The following is a 24,642-nucleotide window of genomic DNA, read 5'->3' as shown; positions in this document are numbered from 1 at the left end:
AGAGCGAGGAAGTTGGGAAGTTGCTCTTTCCAGTCAAACTATTTGTCCATCTAGCTTGGTGTTTCATCCTCTGAGTTGTTCTCAGCGTCTCAAGCATCAAATCCCTCTTAACTCCTTCTACTTCAGGCATAGGCAAACTCAGCCCTCCAGATGTTTGAGACTACAGTTCCCATCTGTCAGCTTCGCCTTTGAGCCAGTGCCACCGACTGGGCTCAACCTCTTCAGCCCCGACTGGGCCTAGCGAGCTGGAAAGCACTTCCAGAGACCTTCCACACAGGAAGCAGGTCTAAGTGCTGTGGACTCACAACTCAGAGCTGTGAGCACCAAACTCACTTCCAGTAGTCAGCGGAGCACAGCAGAGCATGAACCACACGAACAACAGCTTCTGTAGAATAACTTCTTTTATTCTCTACAGCTACTATACAAACTAACTACGGACTAAATGGAGACGCTGGACTGCACTGAGTGTTACAGCTGCATGAGCAGCGACCTTATCTATACACAGATAACACTCAGACTCCCTTTGAAGTCAGGCTGGAGCGGAATAAGTAATGAGCAAAATCCGCCCCCTCCTTTCTGAAACATCAGCAGATTCTTGCAATGGGAGGGGTGAAATATCCTCACCATCATCCTTGACGACTGGTCCTATTAGCTAGGGATGATGGGAGTTGTAGTCCCAAAACATCTGGAGGGCCGAGTTTGCCTGTGCCTGTTCTACCTGGTCCTTCTTAAACTAGAGATGCCAGGGGCACCGAACCCAAGACCATCTTCACCTTATGACTGAGCAAGGTCGCTTCCCCAAGCTAATTTTTAACAAGGGGATTCTCTAGAGTTGAGTCAAGGTTCTGCCTACTCCTGACTCCCTCCCACAAGCACTGAGAAAGAGGCAAAAGTCTCTTTCAGTCCTGCCTCCCACAGCATTGGGCATCTCAGCTAAAAGACAATGGGAAAGGGCACTTTCATTCTCACTAGCTCTCTGTACAGGTCTCATGCATGAGGCAAATGGGAGGGAGCAGCTGAAACGTAGAGATGGAGGACTCTGGAGTGCCAAATTATGCATTATGATGAACACATTTTAGGAGCAAAAAACTGTGCTTAAACCAGTATGTTTTTGGCAATTTTGGATGCTTCCCAGCCCAGATTCAGGGTCCTGCACTGCTTTCCTACCCCAAATCTTTGCCAGTTTGTATTGCCCCGATAGTGACAGCAGTCACGAAATTAAAAGACGCCTGCTTCTTGGGAGAAAAGCAATGACAAACCTAGACAGCATCTTAAAAAGCAGAGACATCACCTTGCCAACAAAGGTCCGTATAGTAAAAGCTATGGTTTTCCCAGTAGTGATGTATGGAAGTGAGAGCTGGACCATAAAGAAGGCTGGTCGCCGAAGAATTGATGCTTTTGAATTCTGGTGCTGGAGGAGACTCTTGAGAGTCCCATGGACTGCAAGAAGATCAAACCGATCCATTCTGAAGGAAATCAGCCCTGAGTGCTCACTGGAAGGACAGATCCTGAAGCTGAGGCTCCAATACTTTGGCCACCTCATGAGAAGAGAAGACTCCCTGGAAAAGACCCTGATGTTGGGAAAGATGGAGGGCACAAGGAGAAGGGGACGACAGAGGATGAGATGGTTGGACAGTGTTCTGGAAGCTACCAGCATGAGTTTGACCAAACTGCAGGAGGCAGTGGAAGACAGGAGTGTCTGGCGTGCTCTGGTCCATGGGGTCACGAAGAGTCGGACACAACAAAACGACTAAACAACAACAACAATTGCCCCAATATGTGCTGCTTAGTGACGCCACCTTCAGATCACCGCCACCATCTGTAAGGGCTAATTAGGAACCTTGTCAGAAAGGAATCAAGCAGCACAGCTTTATGTGGCAAAATGGCTATGGTTGTTCCTCATTTCAGCATCTGAAAGAGTTGGAGGCAGTGCTTGTAGGTTTGTTTGGTCATTAATTTGCAAAGATCCAAACTGCACTTACAAATAATTCTGTACCTGGTTCCAGAGAAGGTGAGATGCAAGCTTTTGCCAGCATGTGTGTGAGATTTGTATAGACTAATATGAAGGACATTTTTATTATAGGGATTAATCTGTGCTTATTGTTTTCATCACTGTCTGTTGAAGTCTTCTGAAATGGAATATTTTATGAGTCAAAGCCACACTTTGTTGATAAGGCAAGATATAAACGGACTAATCCAAACTATATGTCATGTGCTGGTTTTAAGGCATCCCATATGGTATAAAAAGTAGTATAAGCAGAAAATCCTGCTTATCTGGGGCCCAGTCACCAAGTATGTCAGGGATAATAATAATAATAATAATAATAATAATAATAATAATAATAATAATAATTTATTATTTGTACCCCGCCCATCTGGCTGGGTTTCCCCAGCCACTCTGGGCGGCTTCCATAGAAACCAAAAAACAGTAAAATATCATACATTAAAAACTTCCCTGAACAGGGCTGCCTTAAGATGTCTTCTGAATGTCAGGTAGTTGTTTATCGTTTTGACATCTGATGGGAGGGCGTTCCACAGGGCGGGCGCCACTACCGAAAAGGCCCTCTGCCTGGTTCCCTGTAGCTTTGCTTCTCGCAATGAGGGAACCGCCAGAAGGCCCTCGGCACTGGACCTCAGCGTATACTGGGCCGAGGCCGTTTAGGGCTTTAAAGGTCAACACCAACACTTCCCACCATCGTGGGAAGTAAACGGAAACACCGTTTACCTTCCCACCAGAGCGGTACCTATTTATCTACTTGCACCCCGGCATGCTTTCGAACCGCTAGGCTGGCAGGAGCTGGGACAGAGCAACGGGATATTGCTTATCAGTGGCAAAACCCCCAAAACATTTACATATGTTAAAACCTTATGCCAGCCCCTTACTTAGCATCATATTTTAATTAACAAAAGCATTCACCAAGCCATGCCTTATTTGTCATAGGTCCAATAACAAGCTTTGTTTGCAGGTAGGACCGTAATTTTATTTCCTGTGCTCATTTTTCCCCCCTGTTTATTTTATACATATTCACATTGATTTTATTACCATTCGTACATCATTGTTGTTTTTTTGTGGTGGGAGAATTTCATGCGGAGATTTGTTTAAAATTCTTTGGAAACAAAAAGTTCCTTTAAGTAGGTTCCATTGCACAATATCAACATTTAGGCTGCTGTCATGCTCATGAGGATGAACCTAAGCAAATGAACGGGGAATTTCCCCTCATGACAGTAGGGAGGTTTATATAGCCATAGAGCTTGGTCCGTTACTGTGCTGCAGAAGACGGTCGTGAGAGACATTCCACTTCCCCCCAGGAACATCCCAGTCATGGCTGGGAGCCAGCAAGCATGCAACCCAGTGGATGTGCTCTTTATAGCAACACTGCTGCATCACAGAGGAACACTTCCAACATGTTAGGTCTGTGTTAGTCCCTTGCATTGGGTTACCAGACGTCCCCGGTTCCCGGGGACAGTCCCTGGATTTGCAAATCTGTCCCTGGACAAATTCCATCCCTGGAATGTCCCCAGATTTGCAAACCTGTCCCTGCTGAGGCTGCCACTGCCAAAGGGGAACCGGGGACATCCGGCGGTATAGATCTCCTGCCCCCTTCCCCCTTTGTTTTGACTGATTGGGGAAGGCTCAGGAATCGCAGATGGCTGGCCGTTGCCCAGTTTTTTAAAAACTGTGCATTTATGTTTCACAGGATATGAAAGAAGGGCTTTGCACCTTGCCTGGCAGAGAAACCACATGCCTTGTGCCCCTCCTGGGCAACAGCTGCCCACCCGTGACTCCTGAGCCTCCCCCAAACAAAAGGGGAAGGGGGCAGAAGATCGGGGAAGGCTTGGGAGTCACGGGCGGACAGCACACCATTGCCCAGGGTTTTTTTAAACTCTGTGCATTTATGTTTCACAGGATGGGAAAGAAGGGCTCTGCACCTTTATACAACATGCATGTGTGCTTGGGCCCAGGGTCTTTTGCCTCACCATCCCCACTACTGACTCCCTGTTGCTACTCAGCTTCCAAAAAAAGTGTCCCCAGATTCATTGAAAAAAAATCTGGTAACCATACCCTTGCGGCAAAGGCACGGCATTCTGACGCAGCAAGCATTTGCCACCGGGAGCTCATCTGCCGCAACAGCCACCAGCCAAGGCATGTTGGTGCTGAATTCCTGCACTGAGCAGATGCAAGTGCACCAGTGAAACAGCGCAGCAAAAGTGCCCTGCAGTATTCTGGCAACAGGGCTGAATGACAACAAAGCAATATTGTGTTGTTGTTGTTGTTCTTTAAAAAAAGGATTGTGTTCTTCAAGTACAAAAAAAGAAAATCTTGCAAAAATCAGATCTGCCCCTAGGTATGTAACAAGGGTGTGGGACAGCTCTTGAATTTGTATATGCATGCAGAGGTTAAGCAAGGTTGGTGTGGTCTGCCCCAGGTGTCATCCTGAGGGGGGGTGACATTTGGAGTGGTATGTGCGCCTTTGCCCCCACTCCTGACTGGAGGAGACAGGCAGGCAGGCAGGCAAGAGGATGAGCTGCGCGGCTCCTCCCCCTAACGGCTTGGGGTATGCTTGGGAGTCACGGGGGGGGCCGCCAGGGCACCATTGCCCCCACTCCTGGCTGGAGGAGGCAGACAGGCAGGTAGGGGAGAGGACAGGTGTCTTTCCTGAAGGGGGGGGTGACATTTGGCACACCCACTGCCTGCGACTCCCAAGCCTACAGTGAGCGGCGGCCCATCATGGCTGCCGGCAAAGCGGAAAAACTCCCTTCCCCCAGCTCGCTGTAGGCTTGCGAGTCATGGGTTGGGGGGGGGGGTGACAAAAAAAATTCCACACTGGGTACCACCTGACCTTGCCATGCCTCCGTATGCTTGATTGACTTGAATTTAAGTCAACTCTTTAGTCCTGAGAAAGTTGCTACCATCAGAAGGTTCCAAGAAGCAAAGATGCCATGGAAAACAATTGGGGTTGGTTCTCTGGCCCCCAGACTCAAATGTTTAATATTGTATGGTTCTAAGGATACAGAAGGGACGCAGGTGGCACTGTGGGTTAAACCACAGAGCCTAGGACTTGCCGATCAGAAGGTCAGCGGTTTGAAACCCCGTGACGGGGTGAGCTCCCGTTCCTCGGTCCCTGCTCCTGCCAACCTAGCAGTTCGAAAGCATGTCAAAGTGCAAGTAGATAAATAGGTACTGCTCCAGCGGGAAGGTAAACAGCGTTTCCGTGTGCTGCTCTGGTTCGCCAGAAGTGGCTTAGTCATGCTGGCCACATGACCCGGAAGCTATACGCTGGCTCCCTCGGCCAATAAAGCGAGATGAGTGCCGCAACCCCAGAGTCGGTCATGACTGGATCTAATGGTCAGGGGTCCTTTTACCTTTACCTTTACCTTTAAGGATACAGAGCCGCCTCTTCCTAGTCCCCTGACTTCACAAACCAAGAGGGAATAACTTAGTCACCTCATTTGACTGTGCCCAAACCACCTTATATTGAGGAAGGACATGTCACATTTCAAAAGTTGGAGGCCCCTCCGACAATAAGCCAGATTAATAGGCCATTTGAGATCTCCCCATTATGTACATGAGAATTGCCTAGTTGGATCAGTCTCAAAGTCGATCTTGCCCATGGTATCGGTATCAACGGTCACCTGACGTAACCTGCCAGGTGCCCCCAGGAAACACAAGGTCTCCTGACCAAGGTAGCCCCAACTATCTACTGCTCCCAGCTGCCCTAGTCATATGGCTACTTCCACCCCCTACTCTATAAAGTGCTTATAAGAGAACGATGTGTAAAGGTTCAAGACATCATGGCAGCAAAATAAAAGAGCGAGAGGCTGGCTCCTTTGCCATACACACAAGCCCTCTTTTCTCCCCACATTGCAGCTGGGTAGCAGCATCCGTAGTTTGGACTTGTGGTCACACAGAAGGTCCCCTCTGCCCTTGTCTGGTCAGTTTTGCAAGGCTTTATCTGATCCACTAAAGGGAGACTCCCACATCTGGAGTGGTGGGTAATTTCAGACAAGCAGAGCCCACAATAAAATCAGATAATAAAATCACGGCATGAGGGGGTTTTAACAATTCAGGCAGACGTATGAAACTGCTCTTAGAAATCCTGCATTGTAACTACATAAACTTACTGGTATTAAAGGCCGCCAAGATATTAAACTGCAGCAGTGCAAACATAGTGCCGACATTGTGAATTCTCTACCACACTCAGCTAAACCCCAGTCCTTTGTCTCCACATCTCTTCTCATTCGACGCTATCAGTTTATGTACACACCCAGTTCTCAGTTCAGCAGGCTGAAACTTCAGCTCAGAATGGTCTGTCAATAAAACCAGACTTGTTTATATGCTGTCCACACGTGTCGTCCCTCTCCCAAATATAAATGACATGGTTTAAAAAAAATAAAAAATCGAGATCATCATCCAAGTTTATTTCCCCCCCTAGAATCCTTAGCATGCTACAATACCCCAACAACTGTTAATCATGAGCTTATTTCTCACAAGACATTTTCATGCAACTCACAGCTGTATTTGACTTTCCATTGACATTATACAGGTTTCTATCTAGCCATGTGAATCGTGTTGAAGGTGTCTTCAAAAAGTGTGCACGCTTCCATTGCACGGGAGCGGCAGACTCTTGGCCAGTCTTTCATGACTCTTGCTTTTAAAACCAGGGTGATTATTGTCATAAAGTCAACAAGGTCCTTCTTAAGTCCATTTGCCAATGAATTATTTGCTTTTGATATCTTATGTCCTGAGGAGTCCTCTTCTCAAACACTGCATTCAAGTACAATATCAACATTCCCAACTGTCTGCAAGGCAAGACTTATTTGCTCCACTCTAAAATGTTCTGCAATCCCTGGTTCCTCACATCTATGCTTAAAATTAATCTTTCCCCCCCTTTTTTCTGCAATAAACATTCAGCACTAAAGCCATGAAGTGGTAGCTATTTGGCATTTTCCAGTGAAGTGCAAGAAATAAAATAAGTTATGTCTTTATTGCTAAAGGATAGTAACAAGCAAAATCGCTTTTTTTTAATAATACAGTAACAAGGGCCGTCATTCCTTCCTCTTGATACCCAGTAGTTCTGCCACATTGCAAAATATCATTGTAAATTGTCGTTCTAAGAGGATGTGTTTAGTATTCTAGAGTCTGAGGAGTCCGATCTTTCATCATAGTCGTCTTCTGTATAAATAGGCTGCTTGGAGACAATTGGGCATCCATCGTCAGGGATGGAGATCCTGGGATCTTCTGACGGCCGCGTAGGGAGCACTGGAGAACTTCGGAAGACGCTGGTGGTATTGGTGGAGAAAGGGCTGACATACTGAGACCTCAGCTGGTACTGCTGCTGCAGCGTCATGGTGTTCCACAAAGTGACATCGTTGGGCAGAAACGGGCTGGATTGGTTTCTTGCCAAAGTATTCCTCAGCATCAGCGGGTACCGAGGTGGCTGTGGGAACGGGTGCTGTAAGGGGACAGCCAACGGATTGGGCACAACATTACTAGCGTCAGCAGAAAACCTCAGGGTGTCTGGAACCCTGAAGGCAGACCCTACAGACCACTTGGAGGAAGAGATGGGATAGGAACCCAGCGTGTGTTCAAAGAGGTGTCCATTTGAAGGCAAAACCAGACCTTCTGATTCTGCAGAAGTTCGGTCCCCCCCAGCTATGGAGGACCTGCTCGAGAGAAGAACCTCAACCGCACTCACCAAGTCACCCCCACAGCCCTTCAAGATTAATTCAAGCACGGTTGGCTTTTGGTTGGGAAATATCTTTTTTAACACCTCAAGGGGTGGCCGGTTGGCTTTCAAGCCAAAAGGCAGAGAAACTGTCCCTGACGGACCTTCGATCAGGAGGTGGTTTGGCTCTGGCTGGTACTTGGGGCTCTCAGGCCTGCTGTCGGCGCTGCCGCTGTTTTTCTGGATGGCGTAGCCTCCTTCATCCACGGACACAATCTCTGGGCTCTCTGGAGCAAAACCGCTCTTGGCTTTTGTCAAGTCTGGGGTGCTCCTTTGGTCGGCGTCTTTGTCACTGTAGGTCTCGGCACTGTCCACTCCGCTGGCATCCCCCAGTCGATCTTCAGTCATGTCTGTAAAACAGAGGGCAGATTTGTTATGCCAGGAACAGCTCTTAAAAGGAAGGGGAAGTTCCAGTAAGTATTAAAGGAGGCACTTGATAATAAAGTCAGACTGCCGGTTCAACTCTGGGTCCTTCCCCATATCTGCTACCTTCAGGGCTGTTATGAGCACAGCAAATCAGAGATGGACCATTTTATAGTTCAAATCAGGGAAAATAGATACAATAAATCAACACAGTACAAAGATTCACAAAATGTTTAGGGGTATGCGTACCCCCAGGAAAAAAAGCACTGGAGATGGATATAACAAAGCTATTCTGTCTGTCTCTGTGTCTCCCTATAACAGTTATATACTTACTTATTTATGATTTAATTCATAAATAAGTATATAAATAATTTTCACAAAAGTTATGCTGACAAATAATTTTATTTCAAGGCTTGAACTGTATCTGCATATAAAGACAAAATGGAAAATATAGATAAATATGCTGACCGAGGTCCCCTTTGGAATCGGAGGCCCGGGCCAAGTGGCCCATATGCCCCCCCCCCCCCCCCGTCTGGGCCTGCCTTTCCATGACAAAAACCACAGACGTGCAGAATGAGCTTGACAAAGGGGATGTTCTCTTTTTCTCCTCTCCAACTTTCCTTCATTTAGGCAAATTCTGTGGAGCTCATATCTCAATGCAATACTCTGTTTAAATAACCAAGCATAAGCAGCAAAGAACCTGTGAACACTCGTGCCTTATGTTCTAACACATTGAACTCTATACCTACCCCAGCACAAAAATATTTATTTCCAAGTTTGTAAAATATATACTCTTATTTAAGCTCATGTATCCTATGACTCTCCCAACCACCAAATTTCTGGGGGCTGGAGGGTGAAGACTCATAAAACTATGAATCATAAGGGTGAATCATTATTAGGTCTAGAACATTTTCAGTGTGGTTTGAAAGAAATGCTTTATGTTAAAAATTCTGCTAATATTTTGGCTGTCCTTGAAATTACACATCCAGTGCCTTGATATTTAATTTAACAGGGCTACAAGGCATGATTAGCAATGCGGGTGGCACTGTGGGTTAAACCACAGAGCCTAGGACTTGCCGATCAGAAGGTCAGCAGTTCGAATCCCTGCGATGGGGTGAGTTCCCATTGCTTGGTCCCTGCCCCTGCCAACCTAGCAGTTCGAAAGCATGTCAAAGTGCAAGTAGATAAATAGGTACCGCTCCGGCGGGAAGGTAAACGGCGTTTCCATGCACTGCTCTGGTTCGCCAGAAGCGGCTTAGTCATGCTGTCCACATGACCTGGAAGCTGTACACCAGCTCCCTTGGCCAATAAAGCGAGATGAGTGCCTCAACCCCAGAGTTGGTCACGACTGGACCTAATGGTCAGGGGTCCCTTTACCTTTACCTTTTACAAGGTGTGATTAGAACCATTTGCTGCACCCCTGCAGGCCAATGCAGTGTGTGTGTGTGTGTGTGTGTGTGTGTGTGTGTGTGAGAGAGAGAGAGAGAGAGAGAGAGAGAGAGAGAGAGAATCTTACGTACCAGAAATAGTTTTGATAAGATTAGTTAAGGTTAAAACAAATTTTACAAGGTTGGTAAAATAAGAGTTTTTATTAGAGCCAGTTAGTATTCAGAATGCACTCTGCAAGTTTCCATGTTGCATAAAAAAACATTCATACATGGGTCATTCATTGAAAAATATCTGTAAAAGAAACAATAGATGTTTCTGAAAGAAAGTGCGTATTCCACACTTCCGTGAGTCCCGTGTGTAAATCAGAACAAGGGACAATCCACAGAAAACTTGATTGCCATTTGTTCCAACTTAGCGCAGGGCAAATGCAAAACCACTCAGACACACACCTAGAAAGCAAGGGGCATTTTTGCCATTATTTACAGGGAAATCAAGGAAGTTCCTACAGGTCAAGATGGGAACTTACATAGTGACTGAAAGTATTTGCATGCCTATATGATTCTATTCTGTCTTATACCTGATAAATCTATACACCTTAACTCTCTGGATAGCAGTTCTAGCTGAAGGACAATGTTTAGTTATGATTTATTGCTCCGTTAAAATGGGACACGGGTGGCGCTGTGGGTAAAATCTCAGCGCCTAGGACTTGCTGATCGAAAGGTCGGCGGTTCAAATCCCCGCGGCGGGGTGCGCTCCCGTTGCTCGGTCCCAGCGCCTGCCAACCTAGCAGTTCGAAAGCACCTTCGGGTGCAAGTAGATAAATAGGGACCGCTTACTGGCGGGAAGGTAAACGGCGTTTCCGTGTGCTGCACTGGCTCGCCAGATGCAGCTTTGTCACGCTGGCCACGTGACCCAGAAGTGCCTCCGGACAGCACTGGCCCCCGGCCTCTTGAGCGACATGGGCGCACAACCCTAGAGTCTGTCAAGACTGGCCCGTACGGGCAGGGGTACCTTTACCTTTACCTTTATTCATTTTTATGTTGCCTTGCATATATCAAACTGTATCCTAGTTAATTCTTCATTGAAACTAGAAGTCATCCAGAGTATAAGTTGAAACCTAACTTTGCTTAGAGGTCAAGCTGATTAAAATATATTTTGTTTTTTATGAACTGAAACTGCTTTGCACCCAGGATTCCACACAGTTTTGCATTTTCTAAAACTGAACACTTGAAAAATAGCAAGTTTGTTATTGGACTTGAGGCAGGTTCGGAGTCAAGTCCACAAGCAGTTTCCTCAAAAGTAGCGGAGCATCTCCTTTAGCTAAAATAATGTTAATAATAACTTGGACAGATTAGACCCTAACAATAAAATGTTGTGCAAACAGTGTTATTTATGAGCAACAGAAAGAGCAAAGGCATCTACTGATTTCCACTATCACTTTTTATTTTAAAACATTGCACTTGATCGCTTTGTTTCCTTTAACATTTTACGCATGTCAGCCTCAAATTGTTGTTTCTCATTGAGGTGACAGTTCTTTGACACTGTGCATACTCCTGGATCTGCCAAGGAAGCACAAACGATTTATGGCTGAATAAATAGCTGAATTTATCCCAAATGAATTTATTCATTTTGTTTGTATTGGCTGTCGGTTTCCTGGTAAACAATTTGCAGCCTTCGTCGTTGCTTTCCACCGTTCAGGGGTTCACCTTCTATGCAGCTTCCTATTGTAGTTTAGAATATGGATATATTCACACTCACCCATAAAACAGCCTTTGCAGATTTGACGCCACGTGCCAAAGTCGTGTAATACTTTGATGGTTCTGAATCTGTGTGTCCCCAGAGAGGCAGACCTCCAGAGCGGCTCCTCTTTTCAAGAAGCAACACTCTAGTCGGAAGGAGTTCTCCAGGACACTTGATCGATGAAGATTTCCCCCTCCCCTCGCCTCAAAGCCGTTAAGCAGAAAGTGCTGACTAGCTGGCAGGGAAGTATTTCTCATCAATGCTCTTTGATTGTATTTTGCAAACAAAATGCCTGCTGCCTGGTAACATTTCACTTGAGCCTGACCTTCCCCAAAAGTTATTGCTATCAGATTCGATTTACACTGTCCTCCCATGATTACTGTAATCTTTTAAACTGGGGAGTTCATTTATCAGGGAGGCAGGGAGTGCGAGTCAATCGTGCTTCTATCCATCAGATTTATAAGCTTCTTGCACTTCAGAGGAGCTTCTGTTCTCAGGCCACGTCCCTCCCAAAAACAGCTGGAAATGCCAAACTGCCTGTGGACTTCAGCAGTACTCTTTCCCGTGGGAATGTTCAGGGAGGCAGGAGAGGATATATTGTTTATTAATATCCTTCCTAACTTGCCCTTGGGACACAGGTGGCGCTGTGGGTTAAACCACAGAGCCTAGGACTTGCCGATCAGAAGGTCGGCGGTTCGAATCCCCATGATGGGGTGAGCTCCCATTGCTTTCTCCCAACTCCTGCCAACCTAGCAGTTTGAAAGCACACCAAAGTGCAAGTAGATAAATAGGTACCACTCCGGTGGGAAGGTAAACGGTGTATCCGTGCACTGTTCTGGTTCGCCAAAAGCGGCTTAGTCATGCTGGCCACATGACCCGGAAGCTGTACGCCGGCTCCCTCAGCCAATAAAGCGAGATGAGCGCCGCAACCCCAGAGTCGGCCACGACTGGAACTAATGGTCAGGGGTCTCTTTACCTTTACCTAACTTGCGCTAGCAAGTTCCTTTACTGAGCAGAGTTTACATTCCCCTTTTTAATTGCACAGCAGGTAGCTGGTTGCAGGCTTGTGTAAGCCTCTCACTATCATACAATTCAGTACAGACATACCTCGGGATAAATGTGCTTCAAGTTAAGTATTTTCGGGTTGTGCTGCGCGGTGACCCGGAAGTAACAGAGTGCATTACTTCCGGGTTTTGCCACGCGTGCATGCGCAGACGGTCAAAATGAAATCGTGCACATGTGCAGAAGTGGCAAAACGTGAAACGCAACATGCGCACGCACAGACGCTAGTTGCGTTCGCTTCAGGATGAGAACGGGGCTCCGGAACGGATCCCGTTCACATCCCAAAGTACCACTGTATTGAATTGTATGTTCCTGGTAAGTTCCGTTTCATCCCTCTTAAAAGAATAAACACACCACAATCTTGTATAAAGTATATAAAAGTAGTTTACTCACATTCTGTTCACAGTTGGATCCCAGAAGGCAGACTTAGTTACAAAGTATATACATGTGGATCCTATCCCAGGCTTCCTCAACCTCGGCCCTCCATATGTTTTTTTGGCCTACAACTCCCAAGATCCCTAGCTAGCAGGACCAATGGTCAGGGATGATGGAAATTGTAGTCTCAAAACATCTGGAAGGCTGAGGTTAAGGAAACCTGATCTATACCATATGAGGGTAATCCCAGGGTCCTGGGATTTTTCGCATATCTAGCTAAAAAGCTGCTCCAACAACGGAGGAAGTGAAAAAGGGAAGAGTGCAGCATGCCCTGTACTTTTGTTACCTGGACAGGTAAGGTCATGCCCACCTCTAAAAGGTAAAGGTAAAGGTACCCCTGCCCGTACGGGCCAGTCTTGACAGACTCTAGGGTTGTGCGCCCATCTCACTCAAGAGGCCGGGGGCCAGCGCTGTCCGGAGACACTTCCGGGTCACGTGGCCAGCGTGACATCGCTGCTCTGGCAAGCCAGAGCCGCATACGGAATCGCCGTTTACCTTCCCGCTAGTAAGTGGTCCCTATTTATCTACTTGCACCCGGGGGTGCTTTCGAATTGCTAGGTTGGCAGGCGCTGGGACCGAACAACGGGAGCGCACCCCGCCGCAGGGATTCGAACCGCCGACCTTTCGATCAGCAAGCCCTAGGCGCTGAGGCTTTTACCCACAGCGCCACCCGCGTCCCTACCCATGCCCACCTCTAGTCACATGCAAAAGAAGTATGTCCCAGCCAGGAGGAAACAGGAAGTTTTTTGACTGGCTGGACCAAACATACCCCTACACGTCCACTCTAGGAAAACAAGGAATGTGGTGCTTGACTGCTACTTAGGTATCACATCCCACATTTCCAAAGTGAAGGAGGGGCCAATGAAGCCCTCCAGGGTTGTGTTGCCTGGAACGCAGGACACAAATCTCAGAGGATGTTTAGGGACTCACGAATGCAGGGCTGGGGACCTATGGCCCTGCGCAGGCCAGTGGACCACCTTCCATCAGTCCCAGATAGCATGGCCAATGGCCAAGGATTATGGGAGTTATAGCAAAGGTGGATCTAAGGGAGCACGACCGGTTTGGTTGCACCGGGTGCAAGGCTTCCACAACATGATGTCATCTCATGGGACATTAGTTGCCAGTCCTCTACACCGCAAATAAATAAATTTTTCTCTGGGAGAAACCCACCAAATCACTTAAACAGATGAAGAGGAAGATTACATTTAGCATAGGGATTAAAGTGCCACTTTTATTTGGAAAAATCCCCAAGTCATTTTACCACGACCAACCAAATTGTCAACTGATTTTGTTGGGGACTAAAAAAAGAAAGAAAAATGACTAAGGTTTTCTTTCAGCTGCGGAGTTTATAATGATAACTCATCAAAGCAATTATATTTTTTCCCCAGAGACAGATGCTATCCATACTGTTTAAGTAAGATACTGTTTAAGTAAGTTAAGGGACCAGCTTTCGTTTAAGCAGATGCCAGCATTACATGTTATGAATTCTGCCCTGCGATCTGCTGGAGGAAAGTGGTAGTCATTGCTTCTTTAGCCCAGAATCCTGAATGTCTAACCTGTTATCTGTAGTACCTGTGGGCGGGGGAGGGGGGGCACTTGCTCAGATATCCTTAAACTTCCAGGAGGGAAAAAAGAGATTTATTCAGCCTTCAATCAGCCCATAAGGCAAATGAGTCCAGAAGCTGACTTCGTGGCTGCAACATCTGCTTAATTTTTGTACACATACACTTCTCTTCACTCCCTGCTTTGTGTTAACATCTTGCCCGATGAAGATTTCTGAAGAATTTGAAAGCTTGCCACACTTTTATGATATTTTGGTTGGTTCGAATGAAGGAATTGCCCAGGTGCTGATTTCACAGGCCTTCAGTTTCAAGGAATTGGCTTAATTGTAAAACAAAAAAAATTGTCCAAGAATAATTCTAATTACAGCACTGACTCTTTTTTTGTAAAAACAAGGCACTGAACACAAGGTGACTTGCAAGAGCACAACTTTCTTCTGAATTTCGCTCCTTCTCTTTAAGCCCACAGAACAAGGGATGCTGCAGGTGATGTTTTGTTATATAAACCAAACCATGGCAACAGAAAGCCTCTACCACTCCACAATAAAGGATTTATTACATTGTTTAAAATCTTTAGATGGATGCTCAGGACAAGAATATAACAAATATAAAACCCCAGAACACGTAAAAATCTTTTAAGTATTATATTTCCATTCATTCACGCTGGAAAAAATAGAATAAAAGCAGTAAACATATATCTGCAGAAGGATGCAAACAATCTCTGGAATCCTTCTCCCTCTTCTAAGACTTTTGGATTGAATTTAAATGTTTAAACATACTTCTCCCTTTTCAGGGAGAGCCACTGCATTGACACGTCTGTGCAAGCACAAATCAACCCCCTTCAATTAAACTGTTCTTTTCTTCTTCTGTTTTATTAATTTTTTATTTAAAGTCAGCAGCAAAATATTGGAGGGGTGGGGGAGAATTGTGGTTCCCTTCGCAGAAAGAAGGGAATCAATGTATCATGGGCCCTAATATACTCAGCGGAGGACTTAGAGGCAGGAACTGCTAACAGAGAAGATAATCTTTGAAACAGCCATGTGTCTGACTTATGTACGTGTAGATTCGTACTCCAGAACTTTGCACGCATCGTTTAGAACCGGATTGAGGAAGCAGCAGGAATCGCAGATAGCAAGTTTCCTTTCTATCTACGCGTCTCGCTATTTCATTCTCCCCACACCTTAGCGGCTTGTCGGCTATGTTGTTGACAACTGACAATTTCTCAGTGGGAAATCCCATTTAAATCAAGAGGTCTTGGTCCCAAGCAAACTGGGACCGGATAATTGCAGCCTTATGGAGAGCAATCCTAAACATGTTAAGCGGGAGTGAACCCCATTGATCTTACAAAGCAACCCTCTACATTTTTACTCAGAAGTAAGCCCTATCGATCAGACTTTCTCCTAGAACTGCAGCCTTGCTCCGCAGTGCGAGTGCTTAGAATTGTAGCCTCGCTTTGCTTACTGAAAACTTTAAGGCTGCGAACCTGCTAAGCACATTTACTCGGGAAGGGGAGAAAGAGTCGGGAATGAAACCCCCAAGAACACACTTAATGCTTTCCCCCTAAAGTCCTACGAAAGGTAAAGGTAAAGGGACCCCTGACCATTAGGTCCAGTCGTGACCGACTCTGTCCTACTAGCTGCCGTCAAAATGCCTGCAGATTCGGAGGCAAAACTGGGGAAGGAAAAGCTCAGTCGGTAGGTAGGCCATTTGACTCTTAATATCAGGGCCGGATTTAGGTTTGGTGAGGCCCTAAGCTACTGAAGGGAATGGGGCCCTTTTTATGTCCAGCTGTCCTTTGTCAATAACAAATTGTCGCTGTTATTTTGTGTTGAATATATGCTATATGGTAATTTATGGACCTAAAAGGTATCTAAAGCCATTTGCACATAACAAAAGATGCATTTTTATCAAAGTTTTTGATCCAGTACATCCAGGTTTTTTTCCTTTACATTTTTTTGGGGGGCCCAAGAGAGTGGGGCCCTAAGCTATAGCTTGTTTAGCTTATACGCAAATCCGGCACTGCTTAATATTGCTGAGATTTTTATAGAAACTAGGAGAGGGTATATAGATATAGATATAGATATAGATATAGATATAGATATAGATATAGATATAGATATAGATACTGTATTATCATTCCTTCCTCACGTTTGTAAATTCAGCAGAACATATCCCTTTGTATCTTAGAATGAGGAAGCTTAGACAGGCCAGTTTTAGCCTGTTGGTTTAAGTAATCCGGGATTATTTTAAGGCAAACTGGATTCCCCTGGTATTTCCCATTTTCTTAAAACAATAATCACACAAACAGTCTTGCAAAAGGTAAAAATAACATTTACTCACTCGGAATACTTGTTGAAGAGTAACAGATACAGCAGCTTCGTTCAGGCATGCTTAAAATGGTAACCAGGTTACAAAGACATACTTGAGTCTGGTTTAAAATGGTGTCTGAGCAATGCAGCTCGGACATCCAGATGTTCTACGTACATTGCTGAGATGAAGTTGAAAGGGCAAAGGGCAGAGAGGAAGTGCCCAGCCAGGTGAGGAGATTATAGGAATGGATACGCCTTCCCCTAACAGGGCACTGTGGGAGCGTCTCTCAGGGGAACTTGCAGGACTCTGAGCTTCAGCTCCTCTCGTGCGCCTATGTAGCAAACATGCATCGTTGGTTTGACTGCATTGTAAAAATCCCACAAATCTGAGGTTTGTGGGATCGAGCCCATTGGGAAAAATGTTCCCTGCATTTTAGGGGGTTGGACTAGATGACCCTCGGGTTCCCTTCCAACTCTACAATTCTATTATTCTTTTTAATGCCAATTCTTTTTTTTATTGATTCTCCATAATTTTGTCACCAGGCTGTTACAAATTAATACAATTATTCTAAGCATCACACAAACCTTTAAATTCATGCTTATTGAATAGCGCGCATTTCCAAAAGTGAAGCTGGAATCAAGTGGGAATATTTATTCTGGATCCATAGGGAATGGTGACTATTCATTCCAAAGAAACCTGTGGAACTGGAGTGTGGAACGCGATGCGCTGGGCACGCAAAGCTGCAATCCTATCCAGAAAACAACATCCATTCGGATTTTCGGAAATAAAAAAAGAAAAATATCCCCAACTTCTTCCCAGTGCATCGCCTATAAAAGTGAAAACCGAAGAGGACTAAGTCGCGCGCCCCTCCTCCCCCAAAAACCCAACAGTCGAGGTTTCGCCGTGTGTTGCAATATTTTCTTTGGTCCCGAAATATCTAAATGCTCCGGAGACGCGGCGGCCTACATTAATTCTCCCCACCTCAGCCCCGAATAATAAGGAGCCTGGGCCCCAGCTTCCCCTTCGCCTGCTTCGCCCTTCCTAATCTAAGCGCCTTTACGCAGCGCCGCAGTCCAGGCCCCCTCGGAGCAAGGTCGACGGCTCCAGGGTTGTGTTCGAGTTCTGAAACCTCTCCCTCTCTTATGCACAGAAGCAACCTCGTCTAAGACGACCCGGTGTTTGCATGGGGTAGAGAGGGCACGCCACACTTTTCTTTGCATTGTATGTATCCCATCCCAGCCACGCTTTCCAGAGGCCGAAATGCGCGCAAGTACCCAAGGTCCGGGCGGAAAGTCTTCGAGGAAGGGGTCGAGCTAGGAGACCGTCCCGCTGTGTCCGCAGCCCCTTCCGCGCTCCTTCGAGGAAAGGGGTTTGTTCCCAAGGGGCTGGTGCGCTGGATAGTCAAATGCACCTGCGAGTCTCTCCTTTCGGAGAAAGAGTCGTCGCCAGGTTTAATGGGAGAAGGAAAAATCCCCAAAAGTTTCCTGACACAATCCGCCACGAAAGGGTCACGGCAGTTGTACAAAAACCAGCATTCCGTGTGCTAACTCCGCACACGCACTCAACAACGTCTAACCTTGAAGGAACGCGACGCAGCGTACTCCTGAACTGTTGTTACACGAAAGTAACCTCGCTTCATTTCGAAAGAGACTTGGAAACCGAGGAACGTCTGAGTTTAACGTCGCCAGGCCTAAGAGGAGGCAGGGAGGCCCCGAGATCCGCCACCTCGAAGCCAGTTCCGGATCAGGCCCACTTCAAAAAGCGCTCGTTTCCCACTCAGCGGGCGTCGTTGGGGATCGAGGTATACTATAAGTTGACTTAAACGAGGAACATCCAAAGCGCAGGGCAAGACCCGGCGGTGCGCCTCAAACCTTTGCTTCCAAGTGCAACGGAACTCCTGAGAAGTCCATTGTCTTCAGGGGGTCTTCTCTGAGCAAGACTAGCATTAGATGCCACCCACTGATCTTCATGCGAAATCAGCACGGTTATATTTTAATTCCCTGGAGCTCAGAGCCACTGCGCATCCTGTTCCTCTGCATGTTTACTCGGAAGTCAGACCCAGCAAGTTTAATAGGCCTCTCCCGAGTAGAGGATACGGTTGATACAATTTTTATTTTTTCCACTTCCTATCCCTTCTCACATAAAAAATAAACGCACATTGGCAGCCTCCTAATTGTTTGATGGGCTAAGAGAGGAAAGAGTTTAGTTACCTATTTTGGAGGGGAGAAACAAAACTAAATTGACAGTTTTACAAAATTCCAGTCGGCCCAGAATGCAGCAGGTATGATAGCCAGCAGAACACGGTGCTGAGCGCGTACGAAGCCTATTTCAGAAGCACTCCCGCCGTTTGTCAACCCTGCCTGGCGCTCTTCGGAACTGGTTATCCTCTCCAAGCCTTAAGCGTTTGGTCTAGATGCCCAAGAGGGCCTTTTTCGTGCCGGCACCTCAAGAGTAGGACTCCTTGCTACGGGAGAGACTCGCTCTTCCCACTGTCGAGGGAAGACGATTCTGCTTAAGCGAGCTTTTTATTAGCCTTGTTCTGTAATCCGGACTCTGCGAAGTTTTAAATGTTTGGTTATTTAAAATAATTGTAATTGTTTTGTTATGACTGTTGCATTGGTTAGTGGGGGGTGATGGTAAGCTGTTAGCTGCCCTGCAAATGCACCAGATAGTGTTATTTAAAGAAATAAAGATCAGGGGGGTTAAACGTTTAATTTATAATTATGAAGGTGAGTGAGAGTTTGGAGACACAGGACGTCACCAAGAAGGAAACTGTCTACAACGAATATACTCCGGGGTTTATACACTCTCTCCCCCGCCTTGTTTCCCCGCCTCCTCTTTCATTTTCCAATTAAGCAGCAAAGGTTATTTCTACTAAGTCCCCTGCAAGCTAGCAGAGTACTTTGAAACCTGATAAAAGTCGCGAGAGGGGCCTTGATCTTGAGGGGGAGCCGGCTCTCTCCACACACCCGCGAGCGCACAGCAAAATCACATTTGACAAAAGGAAAACAGGGCGATAGTGAGTCTCTCTGAATTTCCTAGAATGGGCCGCAGAGGTGATGGCGCAGGTTCCGCGCAGAAACAGCTGCCGGGATGGCAGATAAACCCCACAAATCCTCTCCCAGGGAGCTGTGAGGTCCTGAGGGGATTTTCCCTGCTACCCTTATTAGCTCGTTACAACCTTTATTGCAGGCCGCAGGACTGCTGCTGCGGCAGCCGAATCAGCCGGACCCTGAGCGCCGACGGGTCTCCAATTTCACCAGGATGTTGTATATTTTTAGGACTCTCTATTCATCGCAGTCTCCTCGCCGATTTGACACAGGTCGGGGACTTGTGGCCTGAATCTTTCCTGTTTCCACCAAGTTTCTGCAGCAGAAAAATCTGGCGGTGAGTAAAAGCCTACTCGGGATCCTATCCCTAAACAGGGCAGAAAACATTTTGATTCCAAGCGCACATCTGACTCCCCAGGTCTTTGCATTATCTGCAACAAAGCTTGCCCTGCGATCCTATGCATGCTTACCAGGGAGAAAGGCCTACTCACCAAGTAAATGTGGATAGAATTGGGCAGTAAGTCCCTGTTGCTTACAGTCCGAGCCTTGTGCAGTTAGGCGCGCTGAATCTGCGCAACATTGAACTTCCCAGCGCCTGCACAGGCTCAGGGACGGCACGACGCCGGCTTAAGTACAGTGCAATCCTGAGTACAACCACTCAGAAAGCTCGACGGACCTTCCAAGAGGGCAAGGCGAGGACTCCCAGGGGCCTTTCTTACTCAGGATCCGTTTTAAGGGCCGAACCTGCTCCTCTTCTTCCAGAGCACAGCGTTCCTCACGCTAAAAATAATAGCTTCACTAACCCGCATTTCACAGCTCAGTGTCTCTGGTTACGCTCTTTGATATTTCCCCCACTTCTTCCAACTATTAAATTCCCTGGATCGACAGGAATGTAAATTGCAGTCTCTTCCTGTCCAGCCCAAAACAGCATCTCCTCGCCGGTAGTTTCAGCCTGTTTTTCCAAAGCCAAGTCATGGAGTCCCTACTTTTGAAAAGTGTGATATTTCTATGGTAGTTTTTGTTACGTGACTCGCACCATGTCCCCCCCTTGGTGGGTTATGCGGACTCGCCGGGGCTCACGGACCACCAATTGGGAATTACTGTTAAGCACTGGGAAGAAGCAGACTGGACCGAGAGGGGGTCGGGCTGGTTTTATTTATTTTTTAAACGAACCCGCGAACAGCAGCTGCTTGGCCGCCGAGGACCAGCAAAGTTACGGATGGGCTCCCTGGGCTAGAAGGTCCCTATCCCTGGCTCAGTATTTATGGATCCCCTGGATCCTTGACTCCAGTCACCTTGGGGTAGGCCCCCCGGGATTCCGCTTCACAGGGCGGAGCGCGCAGAGCAAAGGGACGGTCAGCCTCTGCAGTCAAGATCGCGACAGGATCGAGTAGATCCCACGAGTTGTTATTCGAAGCGGAGGCCCCACAGAGCTCACGAAGACTTACTTCCCAGTCGGGGAGTTCACCCTGGACGGATAGGGACACCTCATCTGTACCGCGGATCTGTTACAAACCATACCGAGGTCTCTGAGAGACGTCGTGGGGGGGGGGGATCGAATTATTCTGAAATACAGTACCAGGTTCCAAATGGCCGGAGGAAGATGTCCCCGGTCCTGCAGGTGAACGAGACCTGATCACACCTTTATTCACGAGCGGAGGAGGAGGAAGAATCGCTATGTAGGCGCTGTCCGGCTCCTTCAGCGCCCCTCGACGGCAAGGGGGCTGAGGCGCCCCATGCTTGGTGACCTGGGAGTAAGCATCACTGGACCCAACAGGGCTTACTTCTGAGTAGACACTCGCAATGTTGTACTGCGTGGGGATATCGCTTCTTTCCTTAAGAAAAGCTCACAGACGGCCCTTGGGGGTGGTTGTCTCTCAGCCTCCTCCTTGTTGTCCCGAAAAGAACTGGCGCCCTTGGGAAAGAGGAGCGTCCGCGGGTCCCTTCCCCTCCTGTCCTCGGCCTCGCGCACAGCAGCTTCCATCCCAAAATCCGGTCCCGGTTGGGAAGTGAAGGGCCTGCCCCACCTCCGCCTGTCCTCACTGCGCTTCTTGGAGTGCAGGCGAGCACTCTTGGCAAGCTCAGAGTCTCCCTCGCTCCCCGGACAACGGGACACGCCGCCCCGCCAAGGAAAGCCGTCGGGGGACCAAAGGCGCCCCATGCCGGTGATTCTAGTTACCTCCCAAGTAGGAGGCGGGAGAAGATGCGTTTCCTCCCCAGCGCAGCACCCACTTCCCAATGGAGACCTTCCCCCGCCCCCGCTTTGCTCTTCCCCTTTCGTTACCGACGGCAGAAGAGGCCGCCGCACACCAGAGAGAAACCTCCCCACGAAGTTTTCCACGGCCCGGGGAAAGCTGTGTCCCTGCGTGAGCCCACTTGGGCGCGCGGGAAACTCCCGATTCAATACAATACCCCTTTTGCCTTTGCCTAGGGATCGGGCCCCGACGCCGTAGGCATACAGTTTAAGCCGGAGAGCGACTTGCAACTAAGTCTCCACTAGATTTCAACCGGATTTGTTTTTTATTTCAGCGAAGTTACCACGGCTGCCTACAGCTCCACCTCGGAAAGAGCCTCCGTCCTCACCACCGTGTCCCCCGTCTATGTCTGCGGGAACTGCCTGCTTCCTTAGAGTAAATTCCGGGCCCCGCCGCCTCCCCAAGTTCCGGGGCTGAGATGTGGTTCGGCCGCCTGCGCCCCGGAAGCCGATGAACCCCTTATAATCCAGGCGAAGTCAAAGCAGCCTAGTTGAAGCCCCTCGCCCTGCTGCTTGTGGGGCCCGATGCGCCACTGGTTGCCTCTGGGCGCCTTGCCCCCCGCCCCGCCCCCCGCACTCCCACTTACCTGCTTTGGGCAGCTGAGGCGGCTGGATGGCGGCGGGTTGCTCCGAAGCCCAGCGGAGGGCTGCGGCGGCCAGCTCCATCGGCGGGCGATGCGGTGTGCCTGGGGGTCCCTCCGAGGGGGCGACGGCGGCTGCAGCGGCTCCTGCTGCTGCTCCTACTCCGGGGTGCCCCGTGGTCGTGGCCCCGGCCGAGCCGGGCGCGGCGGCGGCAGCGGCGGGCAGGGCGCGCAGGGCGTCGGGGATGAGGCTCTCCAGGCTCTCGTTGGCCTGCTGCCTGCGCAGCGCCACTTGCGCGGCCATGACGCGCTGCCGCTCGATGATGAGGATGCACTTCTCGCACGTGCAGTCCTTGAAGCGGCAGTAGCGCTTGTGGCCCTTCAGCCACGACAGCACGCCGTGGTTGCGGCAGCGCGCGCATTTGGGCGTCCGCTGCAGGGGCGCCCTCGCCGGAGGCGCCACCGGGCCGCCCATGTATAAGTAGGGCGAGCCGTAGCCGTTCATGGCGTGCTGAGAGGGCCCAGGTGCGCGGCGGGAAGGCGGGCGGGTGCGCAAGCCAGGGAGCGCAGCCTCGATGGCAGTCCCGGGACAGCCACTACGGCCTCGGCCCGCCGCTCGCCCGCCGCATCCTCACGCACAAGGGTCTCGCCTGTGCGCGCCTTCGAGGCAGAGCTGGAGTACCGCTGGCAGACGGCCTCTTCCTCGACGCTCCTCCTCCTCCGCGGCTGCGCTTCTTGCTCTCGTCGACCAGGCAACCACTCCGCCCCTTGGAGCTCCTTCCCTCCGCAGGCGCAGAGATCAGCGGCGCCCCCTGCTCTGCCCTCCGGGAAGCGGCCCTTCCTTTCTGGAGAGGTCGAGGGAGACGGAGCGCGAGAGATGGGAAGGGCGGGCGAGGGGCGCCGGTGCGTCCTGCAGAGCGCGCGAGGTTGCTGAGCGACGTTCAGGGCGCCTTTTCCCTTGCACCGCCTGCGCGCAACTGGATCTGATGACTGGCTCAGCAGCAGCTAAGCGGAGCGGAGATTGCAGCTGCCTTGAGCTTTCCCCGACGCCAGTTCTCTGTCTCTCACTCTTTCACGCGCGAGCCAAGCACCAGACACAGTCCAAAAGGAGTTCCGCAATCCCACACGATCTCTGGATGCCGCTTTGACCGGCGCGCTCTTGGCTGCAGCGCGATCTGCCCGCAAGATTGCAGGCTGGCGCGTCTGGCGCGCCCGTCTGTACCCAGAGGATCCCGGCTAGGAAATAAGCGGCGCCCCCCGGCAAGCCTCGCGCGGATGAGTTGCTGGGAAGCGATTGGCTCCGTTCCACCCCCTCCTCTCAAACTTTGAGGACTAGGGATTGGTTAGGAGCTGCCTAAAGCCGGAGGGCAGCTTCGAGGCTTAACCCTTTCCTCTGGGCCGTCTGTTTTTCACCAGCAACCGCCTTGCTACAAATGTCCAAGTGCCTATTGGGCCCAGACCAGCCCCTCTTGAGCGTTATCCCCTCCATCGGAAAGAAAGCAGGAGAGGGATGCTTTAAATTGGCACGATATTATCTGATGGGGGTTGGAAATAAGGAGGACATGGCAGGGAACAATGCTTTCCTGAGGAGGAGCGGGAGCCAACATCCCGGTGCAGGATTCTTGTATCTTACGCATTGCATCCTTAAACCAGCCACTCTGGCACACAATCCTACCGACTCCAATGTGACCTGCAGGTTAAAAGAGCTTATTTTTAAATGTTCGCCGGACCAGCGCCCGTGTCTTTAACAAAATACCTCCTGTCCGAAATAAAATTTAATAACGCTCATTTTTAAAAAAACAAAAACCAAAAACCCAGCAACTGGTTAATAGTCAATTTCTCAAAACGCGCGGCTAGAAAGGCTGTGGGATTCTACAAAAATCTAAATACAGTGACCATGCGCACGTGACAAGCTTATAGAAATAATTCCGCAGGACTATATATCTTTGCATCGGATATTTTTTAAAAAAGAAAATGCGCTATTATGGAAACGCTTGATTTGCTCAGGTAAATACACCAGTCGGTTTTCTTACCAAACGCAAGACAAGAGCAAACGCTCCCGGTCTCTTTATCCTGTTTGTTGGCTACCGGTTTGTTTGGTTTTGCTCCGCGTTCCGGCTGCCTGCGAATATCAGCCTTTGTTATTTAATCAGCGGACGGTTATGTTATTCT

At 48.7% G+C, this 24,642-nt stretch overlaps 1 protein-coding gene across 1 annotated transcript; it reads right to left on the bottom strand.

Moving 5' to 3' along the window:
- Positions 1 to 6,399: 6,399 nt before the first annotated feature.
- DMRT3 (doublesex and mab-3 related transcription factor 3) lies at positions 6,400 to 23,163 on the bottom strand. The gene is made up of 2 exons (XM_028712485.2): positions 22,477 to 23,163; positions 6,400 to 8,077 (listed from the first exon to the last, which is right to left on the bottom strand). Exons 1-2 carry the CDS (start codon positions 22,973 to 22,975, stop codon positions 7,113 to 7,115), a joined length of 1,464 nt encoding a protein of 487 aa, XP_028568318.2. The 5' UTR covers positions 22,976 to 23,163; the 3' UTR covers positions 6,400 to 7,112.
- Between the last annotated feature and the right edge of the window lie 1,479 nt (positions 23,164 to 24,642).

The sequence above is a fragment of the Podarcis muralis genome, chromosome 17 (assembly GCF_964188315.1).
Source record: "Podarcis muralis chromosome 17, rPodMur119.hap1.1, whole genome shotgun sequence".
In the NCBI taxonomy this organism is placed as follows: Eukaryota; Metazoa; Chordata; class Lepidosauria; order Squamata; family Lacertidae; genus Podarcis; species Podarcis muralis.
This window is presented reverse-complemented; position numbering and strand designations above follow the sequence as displayed.

Coding starts and splice junctions, on each gene's coding strand:
- DMRT3 (XM_028712485.2), bottom strand. CDS start 22,975: ATGAACGGCTACGGCTCGCCCTACTTATACATGGGCGGCCCGGTGGCG. Junction 8,078..22,476: donor GCCTCAGCTGCCCAAAGCAG/GTAAGTGGGAGT, acceptor TCTGTTTTACAG/ACATGACTGAAGATCGACTG.